This window comes from Rhincodon typus, unplaced genomic scaffold (genome assembly GCF_021869965.1).
Source record: "Rhincodon typus isolate 14 unplaced genomic scaffold, sRhiTyp1.1 hic_rhity00001297, whole genome shotgun sequence".
Taxonomy (NCBI): domain Eukaryota; kingdom Metazoa; phylum Chordata; class Chondrichthyes; order Orectolobiformes; family Rhincodontidae; genus Rhincodon; species Rhincodon typus.
In genome coordinates, this window is record NW_025966935.1 from 3,098 (window position 1) to 14,847 (window position 11,750).

The following is an 11,750-nucleotide window of genomic DNA, read 5'->3' on the forward strand; positions in this document are numbered from 1 at the left end:
CTAGCACATACGAGACAGACCGAATGGGTTCTGCCTTTGGGACATCTGCTGCGTGTGATTGAAGCTGGGAGACGTGTCTTTTTGTGTGTCTGACAAAGAAATGAAATGGTCTTTGGATCCCCTAGGGCTGGAGATGAAGTGGGGCATGGGGGGAATGATTGTGTCTGTGTGGGTGCAGGGAAAGAGTTAAAAAAAAAAGCCAGTCTGCAGCCTCCTGCTGTTGGCTTTACTGCAGTTTCCGCTCATCAGTTATGAGAGAGAGGAGAAAAAAAAGCAGGCTGGGCTAACACAAAACAAAACGCCTGCGCGTTTCCAGAAAAGCCAAGCTGCACAGACCGAGAGAGAGAGAGAGAAATAACAAACAGGCTTCTTTGTCTCATCATTGCGAGTGTTTTTGACCCAGAGAGAGCTCAGACACTGTGGGACCAGCTTCTTGGCAGAGTGCACATCGACTTCAGTGGGAACGTGGCCCCCTTTTCTTTCCCCAACACTGTAGCAGAATACTTTGCAACAGTTACCAGCGAGGATTGTGGTTTTCTCTCGGTATCTCAGCTGTCCTTTGTATGCAAACAGTCTGCAGCCCGGGAGTGCAGACATACACACACACACATATATATATACACACACAAATCGAGGCTTGCAATCTACTATGGAGGCAGAGGGAAGTCAGAGAAACGCCGGCCAGCTCTGATCGCTCAGGAGGGGCGAATCTACCTGTTATTACACACAAAAAAAATGTCCGAAAACGCATCGGCGGAGAGAGAGGAACAGCCCCTGGAAATGGCAGGAGAGAGGGATGCTTTCTGTCCTGACTGCCCAGAGATCTGCCTTGCTCCATCCAAACCCTAATCGGAACCTCCCTGGCGTGGCTGAGAACTGGGAGAGAGGATTTCAGATCAAACCAGGTCACCACATAATTGCAGCAAAACAAAACCCAAAAAGAATTGAGAGGAGAGCTGATGGAGAGTGTGGGGAAATTCGAATTTAACCGGCAGGATCTGATCGGACATGGGGCTTTCGCTGTAGTTTTCAAAGGCCGCTACATCGAGGTAAATTTCAGTGGTCAGTGTTGCTTGCTCCTGGAGGGAGGGATACTGCGGGCCCTGAACACACTGTCCGTCCGAGTTGGATCTTTCTCTTCCTTCTCAGGTTGCAGCAGCCTTTTCTGCACTTTCACCGGATGTCTGTTTAACATCTTGCAAAAACGTCTGAATTTTGCCCGATTACATTATTGTCTGAGTTGGTAGTGGACACCCGGTCTATACCAGGCCGGGGCAAGTTTGGACAAGCCTTAGGTTCTGCAGTGCTGCTCAGGCTCATTCTCCCCAGTCAGCTTTCTTACAGCAGGAAGCTCCCAGCTCAATCAGTACTTGAAACAAACAAAAGAAAAACAGAGATAGTAGGAACTGCAGATGCTGGAGACTCTGAGATAACAAAGTGTAGAGCTGGATGAACACAGCAGGCCAAGCAGCATCAGAGGAGTAGGAAGAAATTGTTATTTGAGAAACTCAGCAGGTCTGGCAGCATTCATTAATTCCTGAACAGTTCCACTCTCTTCACAGATGCTGCCAGACCTACTGAGTTTCTCAAGCAATTTCTGTTTTTGTTTTGTTTGTTTCACAGTTCTGAGGAAGGGTCACCGGACCCGAAACGTAACTCTGATTTTTTTTTTCTTCACAGACCTGCTGAGCTTTTCCAGCAACTTCTGTTCCTGTTTTTATTTGTTTCAGATCTCCAGTAGTTCTTTGTTTTAGCTCAATCTGTACCTATCCACTCAATCCTCAATTAAAAAAAATAACCTCACGCATGCCATGCGACAGGGACACTTCTTTTTAACCGCCCCAGGAGCACATAAACATGGGGAAAGGTCAATTTGTTTCCAATAGAAGAAATCGAACTGATTTCAGCAATTACAAACTTTCTTTCAGAAACACGATTGGGAAGTTGCCATTAAATGTATCAACAAGAAAAACCTAGCAAAGTCACAAACCCTTCTGGGAAAAGAAATTAAAATATTGAAGGTAAGATCATCACTTTATTTGATGCTTAATTTTTTTCGATTTTTAACAATAATGCTCTTAAGTGCTAACGTCTGGAATGCTGGGTGTGAAGTTTAGCCTATTAATCCTGTGGCTTTACGTTCTCTTTCAGGAACTGAAACATGACAATATTGTGGCTCTGTATGACTTCCAGGTATCCGCATGTTATTTTTGATATATTCAATGCCTGTTTCTTATTTTAGGATTTTTATATAGACAGTGTCCTAAGTTTATTTATGATTGGAGTTTTTTGAGGGTCAAATCCAGATCATTTACACTGCATTTATTCACAATGGTAAAGGTGGGCTCTGTGGTGCAATGCAATGTACCTATCTCTGTACCAGGGGACCTGGATTCAAATCCCACCTGGTCGAGAGGTGTGTTATAACATCTCTGAACAGGTTAATCAGGAAAATATCTTCACGGTAACCTGTGTATTACAAACAAGTAATATATAACACAAAGAAAAACGTATTTCGAAGGATTGGAGTAAGTAGGTTTTCAGTGGCTCAAAAAGGGATGGGATATTGATGGAACAAATATTCCAGTATGCCTCTGGTTTTATTGGAAATATTTGCCCCTTGCAGCTTGGATTGATGGATTATCCCTTCTGCACTTGGTTTAATTGGGATTATTTGCCCCCTGAGCTCTGGAATGCCTTTGTCTGGGAATGTTTCTTCATGTTTCTGTTGTTTCGGGTCAGCTGGGTGAGCGCATGCGTTGGCAGCCAACAGCTGATGGACTGTTGACATTTTTTTCCAGGGCCCGGGGCTTCACTGCGCCTGCGCGGGCGGCGAACAACCTGGCCGCAGAGGCTGCTGGGGGATGTAGTCCACTGCTCTACCCGCCGCAATAGCACCCTGTCCGTGCAAAACTACAACACCCAGGGCGGCTGTGCGCGCCTTAATAGCAACACGTAACATGGGCTGTTGCAAACAGAGTTGGGATTGATTGGGCAAAGCAGGATCTCCCTTTGTGACAGTTTTGCAGGAAACATGACTCAGGTTATCCATCGCATGTACTGTACTGGCTGGCACCAAAAATAACCAGAGCTGCGCTTTTGCTTGAACTGTTTGTAACCTCCTGAACATTGTATTAGTTCCTTGGACAAAGCCAAAGAATAGAACTAGGGGCCATGAATAGAGGACACTCCCTCATTAATCCAACGGTTCAGGGTTCTCCAGCATCTGCAGTTCCTACTATCTCTGGTTCAGGAGAAACCTCTTTTTACCAGAAATTCCATAAGGAGTGGCCAAAGTCAATTTATGGGAAAGGAAAATAAATGGATGTGTAAACAGGGGAAAAAAAGTGCATTAATGCAGCACCTTTCGTGACCTTGGATCATTTTAAACTGCTTTAAAGCAACTGAAGTAATTGGTGCCACTATTGTTGTAATGAGGGAAAGGAAGCAGCCAGTTTATGCATAACAAGATCCCACTAACAGCAATGTGATAATCATGAGATACAGTAATTTAGGAATGTTGATTGGACACCTCAGGGCACCAGGGAGAACTACCTCTTCTTTGAAATAGTATTTTTGGATCCCTATGTCCACCTGAAAGAGTAGAGTGGGTCCTGGTTTACTATCTGATCTGAAAAGGGAGAATCTTGCAGAGTGTAGCGCTATGTTACACTGTCACTGTAGGATGGACCAGTTGGACTGAAGGATCTCAACCTGTGTTGGAAATTCTGTGCAAGTTGTGTATTTCTGCTCACGTTGATGAAGATTGCACATAATACATTTGTTTATCTATGCAGAGTTTTAGCTGGGATATTGTTTTCTGATCTAACAACTGTAGCAAACATTTGGAACATTTGTGCCATTTCACAAAATAAGCAGGGATTTTTACAGGATGACGCTCATGGAGATAATGACTCACTGAGACCAGGAGGCATTTCTTTCCATTTGTCATACATCAGGAGGCTGTCCAACCCAATAAGCTTGTGCCAGCTATTTCTTCAATTATTCTTTCAAAGGATATGGGTATTGCTGGCAAGGCAACTTTATTGCCATCCCAAACAATCCTCTAAAAAGTGGTGGTAAGCTGCCTTCTTGAACCACTGCAGTCCACAAGCTATGTTAGACCCACAATGTTGTGAGCAAGAGATTTCCATGATTTTGACCCAGCGACAGTGAAGGAACGGCGATATATTTCCAGGTCAGGATGGTGAGTGGGTTGGAGGGGAACTTGCAGCGGGTGGTGTTCCCATGTACCTGCTGCCCTTGTCCTTATGAAAGGTCCATCTAATTAGTCCCAGTCCTCCTCCTTTATCCCCAGCAATTTGTTTTCCTTCAATTCCTTACTCAATTACTTGGAAAGTATATATTGAATACATTTGCACTGCCATTTCAGGTGGTACATATGACAGCACTGATATGAAGGTCTCGAACTCTAGTCAGCTAGATTCTGATCAAAACCATCAGTAGTTATTCACCATTATATATGCCTAGCTTATTGTGCATAATTGGCACTTGTTATAGAATCCCTACAGTGTGGAAACAGGCCCTTTGGCCCAACAAGTCCGCACTGACCCACAGAGCATCCCACCCAGACCCATCCCCTATAACCCGTCTAAGCTATACATCCCTCAACGGGATGTGTACACTACAGGAAACTTAGCATGGCCAGTCCACCTAAACTGCACATCTTTGGACTGTGGGAGGAAACCAGAGCACCCGGAGGAAACCCACGCAGACGTGGGGAGAATGTGCAAACTCCACACAATCACCTGAGGGTGGAATCGAACCCAGGTCCCTGATGCTGTGAGGCGGCAGTGCTAACCAGTGAGCCACTGTGTCATCCATGTTAGCTTGTTAGGTACTGTCTTAATTTTACCATTTTACATCCTGGTTAAACCATCCCTGCCCTTGCATCTCCAAACCTCTGTATTCTTCTCCAGCCCTTCAAACCTTTGAGATATCTGAGCTCCTCCCACTCTGGCCTGTTTTGCAGCTGGTTTTAGCCACTGTGCTACATCAGTCACAATCTGCTGTCTACATAATCACAGTATCAGTGTTGAACTTAATGGTGTGGGAACTGTGCAGAGTGTAGCCTCAGACATTTAGCTTGCTTGAGATGCCATGTTCCATTATCAGCACTGTGCTGCAGTGCTTCATACTCACAACCAGTTAGCTGAGGGCATGATCAAAAAGTTCATGTGTTGCAAATTCGAAATAAATGTTAGGATTTTACACCTGCACCATTAATACTTTGCTCTGCATCAGAATATGTGGTGAATGTAAGAATGCTGACTTCGCGACAGATGCAAAATAAAAACGCAGGAGTTTAAAGTTTGATTTGATAGAGGTCATAGAATCATACAGCACAGTAACAGGCCCTTCATGCCAACTCGTCCATGCCAACCAGATGTCCTAAACTGAACCAGTCCCATTTCCTTGTGTCTGCCCCATATCCCATAAACCTTTCCTATCCATGTACCTGTCCCAATGTTTTTTAAATGTTGTAATTGTACCTGCGTCTACCATTTCCTCTGGCAGCTTGTTCCATATACCCTGTGTGTGAGAAAAGTTTCCCGTCAAGACCCTTTAAAATTTTTCCCCTCTCACTTTAAACCTATGCTGTTTAGTTTTGGATACTCCTATCCTGGGGAGAAAACTTTGGATATTTACCTTAATTATGTCCCTCGTGATTTTATAAACCTCAATAAGGTCACCCCTCTGCTTCCTCCGCTGCAGGGAAAAAAGATCCAGCCTATCCTGATAACTCAAACCCTCCAGTCTCAGTAACATCCTTGTAGATTTTTTTTTGCACTGTTCCTATTAGCATCCTTCCTATAGCAGGGTGACCAGAATTGTGCGCAGTACTCCAAATGTGGCCATATGAATATCTTGTGCAGACATAACATGACATCCACTTCTACCTGTCATACCACTTTGAAGGAACTGAGACACTGTAGATAGAAATTGAATGTTTCTGGTGGTTTGGGGTTTTGTCGTGAGATGACTGAGATGTAACAATAACACACATTGATCTAATGCTTTTAACTTCACAAGAACATAATGAGAAATGAATACAGAGAGGTGACAGGTGTGGGGCCTAGTGTGTGCAGGGTTATGTGTGGTGTGGTGGATTATGACTGATATTGGATGGGAGAGGTGAAATCAGCGAATAGTGTTTTAGAATTGTCGGGGATCTGAACAGAAAGTAACAGTGATTCATTCTCACCATATTTGGGGTAAAGGCACTTTTCCTGAATTTCTGATTGGATTTATAAATGGTTATCTTCTGTAGGGGAGGTGATGGCCCAGTGGTATCGTCGTCAGACTATTAACCCAGAGGCCTAGGTAACGTTCTGGGGACCTGGGTTCCAAAACTGCTAAGGCAGATGGTGGAATTTGGATCCAATAAAAAGCTGAAATTAAGACTCTAATACTGACCGTGAAACTGTTGTCAATTGCAGGATAAACCCGTCTGGGTCATTAATGTCCTTTTAGGGAAGGAAACTGCTGCCCTTACCTAGTCTGGCCTCCATGTGACTTCAGATCCACAGCAATGTGGTTGACTCTTAACTTAACTGCCCTTTGGGTAATTAGGGATGGGCATATAGCCAGCAATGCCCTCATCCTGTGGATGAATTTTTTAAAAATTGCCTCTCACAAGAGACAGTATCTAATGGTAAAATTAAGATAGTACCTAACAAGCTCCCATTATGCACAATAAACTAGGCATATATAATGGTGAATAACTATTGATGGTTTTGATCAGAATCTAGCTGACTAGAGTTCAAAACCTTCATATCAATGCTGCGATTTATACCACCTGAAATGGCAGTGCAAATGTATTCAAATCCTTCTGTAATCTTAAAAAAAATCTGCTTGTGGATTCAGGAAAGGGATTTCCTGCCACCTTTATGCTTCTCGGAAAAACCAGACAGAGTACAAGGGGATGTGTCCGTGGAGGTTCAGAAACCTCAATGTTGATTTGTGCATGTCATATCAATGGAGGATGCAGTTTGAATGAAGATGTCTCTGAGAGTGAAGACAGGCTTCCAGGACCCAGGTCTCACATAGTGAGGTGTTTTATTCCAACCTTTCACTGTCACCCTGTTCTTTTAGTCCCAGGTCCCAAACTGAATCTACATTTAAAATTAAAAAACAAAAATATCAGAGAATGCAAACTGAGAGTGATCACAACAAAGGGGTCTGACAGGGGTCTTTGTTCCTTTAGAAAAGAGTGACCTGATAGAAATCTTTAACATTCTGAAGGGGTTAGTACAAACATGAACAATAGGAGCAGAAATAGATAATTTGGCCATTTGAGCCTTACCACCATTCAATAAGATTATGGCTGATCTGTTTCTCTTTGTAGACCACATTCCCATTTCTTCCCAATAACTCTAGGTTCCCCTGGCTAATGAAAATCTGGGATAAACATAGATATTTCCACTTTGTGGGGGAGAACAGAACTGGCCCCATTAGGATGAGAGGGGAGTCACTAACAGGGGATTTAGGATAAACCTCTCAGAAAGCCCTGAGCATGGGGCTCGCTACCAAGGCGAGGGGGTGAAGTGTGATGTATAGTTGCTGTTAAGGGGTAAGCTGGATAAACACTTCAGGAAGAAAGTAACATAAGGAAATGATGACAGAGTGAGATGGAGAAGAATAAGAGGAGGCTTGTGCAGAATAGAAACACCAACACAGAGCAGTTCAAGTTTATCAGATAAGTTTCTTGGAAAAGTCAAAACATACAAACATACAGTATTGCAGCTGAATTTAATGGAGCAGGAACTGTGCAGAGTGCAATCTAATGTTTTTATTTTGTTTGACTGTCAGCACCTTACTGCAGTGTTTAAATATATATAACAATTAGCTAAAGGGATGATCTTCACAGAATTGTTAGAGCACAAAAAAAGGCCATTCATCTCATTGTGTTTGTACACTCTCTCTGTCACTCTCCCTCTGTTTCTGTCTCTCTCTCTCTCCCTCTCTGTCTGTCTCACTCTCTCTGTCTGTCTGTCTCTCTGTTTCTCCCTGTTTATCTGTCTCTCTCACCGTGAGCAATTTACTGAGTGCCATTTATCTGCCTCCTCACTGTAATTCCTGAACAGTGTTCCTTTCCCAGAAACAGCCTGAGCCCCTTGGAATACCATTGAATGAACCTGCCTCCAATACAGTCACAGGCAGTGCATCCTAAATCTTAGCTACTCACAGCATGACACAGAAAATAGGAGCAAGTATAGATCATTTGGCCCATCAAACTCTATCCACCTTTCAACATGATCATGGCTGACACTTCATCTCGACATGGTTCTCCCGCTCATTCTCCATTCTCCCCGCAGACCCTTTTCCAGGTATTTGCCCACTCACTCACCTTGTCTAAATTGCCCTGAAGCCCCTTACGCCTTCCTCACCTCTCTCACTCCCATCTAGCTAGAACAAAGAACAGTATTTATTATATAACAGTAATTATTGAGGAGGTAATGGCTTAATGCTGTTATCTCTGGTCTGTTAATCCAGAGACCCAGATATTGTTTTGGGGACTTGGGTTTGAATCCTGCCATGGAGATGGTGGAATTCAAATTCAATAAAAAAGATCTGGAATTAAGAGTCGAACGATGATCATGAAACAGTTGTCAATTGTTGGAAAAACACATTTGGTTCACTAATGTCCTTTAGGGAAGGAAACTGCCATCCTTAGCTGGTCGGGCCTACATGTGACTCCAGACCTACAACAATGTGGTTGTCACTTAACTGCCCTCTGGGCAATTAGGGATGTGCAATAAATGCTGCCTGGCCAGCAATGCCCTCATCCCATGAATGAATAAATGAGGGGGTAAATGAATATGGCACAGGTACAGGCCCTTCAACCTCCAAGCCTGCACTGACACATCTTTGCACAACTCTGTATTGTCAGCAACACTACATTCAATTCCCTCATCTAAATCGTTAATATATATTATGAATAGGTGGGGCCTAAGGACAAAACCCTATGATACCTCACTAGTCGCCATCTTCCACTGTGAAAAGGACCCATACATTGCTGCTCTGTTTCCTGCCCGCTAGCCCATTCTCAGTCCATGCCAATATATTACCCCCAATTCTCATGTGCTTTGATATTACACATTAACCTCTTCTGTGGAAGATTAGTAATAACTAACTGAAAATCCACATAGACCATAAACACTGGTTCTCCCTCATGAGTCATGAAGCTGACAAAACGGAAACAATCTCAGTAAACTCCAGTCGATCTGTCAAACGTGACTTCCCTTTTATAAATCCACATTGCCATGGCGTAATACTGTTGACATTTTTTTAAGAGCCCTGTTATCATATGCTTCATAATAGGCTGCAGCACGTTCCCTATGACTGATGTCAGGCTAACTGGTCTGTAGTTTTCAGGTTTCCATTTCCCTCCTTTTTTTAAACAGAGGGGGTTACATTTGCCGCCCTCAAATCTGCAGAATTTTGGAAGACGGCAACCAACACATCCATTATTTCCACTCCCACCTCCTTTTCTGCCCTGTGATGTAGGTTATCAGGCCTTGGGGATTTCTCAGCTTTCAGTCCCATTAATTTCTCCCCCATTATTTTTTAACAGGCACTAATTTCCTCCAGCAAAACTGTTGTTTCCCTGGCATTTCTGGAAAGTTCTTTTCTGTCTTCTTTTCTATCTTCTCTCTTGAAGACAGAACAAAAGTAGTTATTTAATTGCTGTGCCATTTCCTTGTTTTCCATTCTCAATTCTACCGACTCAGACAGTGAGGGGTCTACATTTGACTTTACTAATCTTTTTCATTTTGCATACATATAGAAGCTCTTACAGTCTGCTTTTGTGTTCCTTGCAATTATTGCCAGTGTGATTGCCCAATTCATTCTGTCGCACCCTTGTTGCAGACATCTTTTGGCAGTTTCTCCGTGTCTCCTCTGTCCAGATCCCTTATGATTTTGCATACCTCTATCAGGTACTCTCCGCTATCCTTCAAAGAAAATGGTGCTGAATTCTCCAAACTATAAATTCTTAAAACTCCAAGTAAATGTTAGAATTTGATGCCTGTGTAGTTGTTGTCCAGTTTATGTGTTGTTAATTCAATTCTATCTTCAGGTAAGGAGCACAAGAATAAAAGCAGGCCATTCAGCCCCTTGAGCCTTTTCTACTATCCAGTAAGATCATGACTGATCTGTGGCCTAACCCTACATTCCTGTCTTTGGCCAATATCCCTTAATACCTTTGCATACATGTCTCAAATTTAAAATTAAAAACTAATCCTGCATCCACTGCCGTTTGTGAAAGAGAATTCCAAACCTCTCCCACCCTTCATGGGTAGGACTGCTTCCTAACATCTCTCCTGAACAGTCTGGCCCTAATTCTCAGATTGTGCCCCTAGTTCTAGAATCCACAACCAGTGTGGAAATAGTTTCTCTTCACCTACGCTGTCTTTTCCTGTTAATATCTTGAAGACTTTATTTGGATCACCCCTTAACTTTCTAAATTCTCTGTCTAATTTGTGGAATCTCTCCCTTTAACGTAACCCCCGAAGTCCAGGTATCAGATGCTGCATAAATGGGACAGATTTATGCCCAGTATTCTGGGAATTCAAACACTGGAGTGGTGTCTGTGTGTTTTTAAAACTATACCAGGGACAGTAATCAGTGAGAAGTTGTTTTCTTCTGTAGGTTCATGTTTATTTTCTGGAACCATCTTTACAGCAGTTCCCGTTGACATTCACTTACCTCTTTTGAGCTGCCCCTCACTTCTTGAGGGAACTAAATCTCGCTTTTCTTATTTGCAGAATACATTTTGGCCAAAGGAAGTGTTATAAAACTGAGGCGAGACCCTTAATGTCTAAATAAAAACCGAAAGAACTGCGGATGCCGTAAATCAGGAACAAAAACAAAGTTGCTGGAAAAGCTCAGCAGGTCTGGCAGCATCTGTGAAGGAGAAAACAGAGTTAACGTTTCAGGTCCGGTGACCCTTCCTCAGAACCCTTAATGTCTAGCTGAGGACTGATGAGCCTGGCAATGCTTTAGCAAGGGGTCAGTACATTAAAGAAAGGACGGCAGATCCAGTGTTTGCCTTAGGCTGCAGGTGTACATTGGATTGCAAGTGAAAGTAGTTATTGGAGGTTTAATTATCATTCCAGCTTCCAATAAACCAGTATGGATGGTCGAACCAGTTCTTGCTGTGCCAAGACGAGTGTGTGTGCTTCATTGATCGGTAACCATTTATTGTTCAACCACAGAATCATAGAAACCCTATGGTAGCCTTATATTCCTCAATGGATTCTGGAAAGTCTTTGTTGCTGATTGAGGTGAGAGGAAGGAAGAGCAATTTTTTTTTGAGTTTAGTAGGTCACCGTCTCACATCTGAGTCAGAAGGTCAACTGTTTAAGAGACACTCCAAAAAAGTGAGCGTATAACCCAAGCAGAAACACCAGGTCAGTGCTGAGGGAGTGCCGCATTGTCGGAGGGTCAGTGCTGAGGGAGCGCCGCACTGTCGGAGGGTCAGTGCTGAGGGAGTTCCGCACTGTCGGAGGGTCAGTGCTGAGGGAGTACCGCACTGTCGGAGAGTCAGTGCTGAGGGAGCACCGCACTGTCGGAGGCTCAGTGCTGAGGGAGAGCCGCACTGTTGGAGGGTCAGTGCTGAGGGAGTACCGCAATGTCAGAGGGTCAGTGCTGAGGGGGCGCTGCACTGTCGGAGGGTCAGTGCAGAGGGAGTGCCGCACTGTCGGAGGGTCAGTGCTGAGGGAGCG

At 43.6% G+C, this 11,750-nt stretch overlaps 1 protein-coding gene across 1 annotated transcript; it reads left to right on the forward strand.

Annotated features, from left to right (window-relative positions):
• Positions 1-254: 254 nt before the first annotated feature.
• Positions 255-11,175, forward strand: LOC125481214 (serine/threonine-protein kinase ULK1-like). The gene is made up of 4 exons (XM_048592475.1): positions 255-1,049; positions 1,929-2,021; positions 2,152-2,193; positions 10,791-11,175. Exons 1-4 carry the CDS (start codon positions 960-962, stop codon positions 10,818-10,820), a joined length of 255 nt encoding a protein of 84 aa, XP_048448432.1. The 5' UTR covers positions 255-959; the 3' UTR covers positions 10,821-11,175.
• The last annotated feature ends 575 nt before the right edge of the window (positions 11,176-11,750 follow it).

Excerpts from the sequence above, each read along its gene's own strand:
- LOC125481214 (XM_048592475.1), top strand. The coding sequence starts at position 960 with ATGGAGAGTGTGGGGAAATTCGAATTTAACCGGCAGGATCTGATCGGA. Across the intron at positions 1,050-1,928 it reads TCAAAGGCCGCTACATCGAG|AAACACGATTGGGAAGTTGC; the intron begins GTAAATTTCAGT and ends ACTTTCTTTCAG. Across the intron at positions 2,194-10,790 it reads TGGCTCTGTATGACTTCCAG|AATACATTTTGGCCAAAGGA; the intron begins GTATCCGCATGT and ends TCTTATTTGCAG.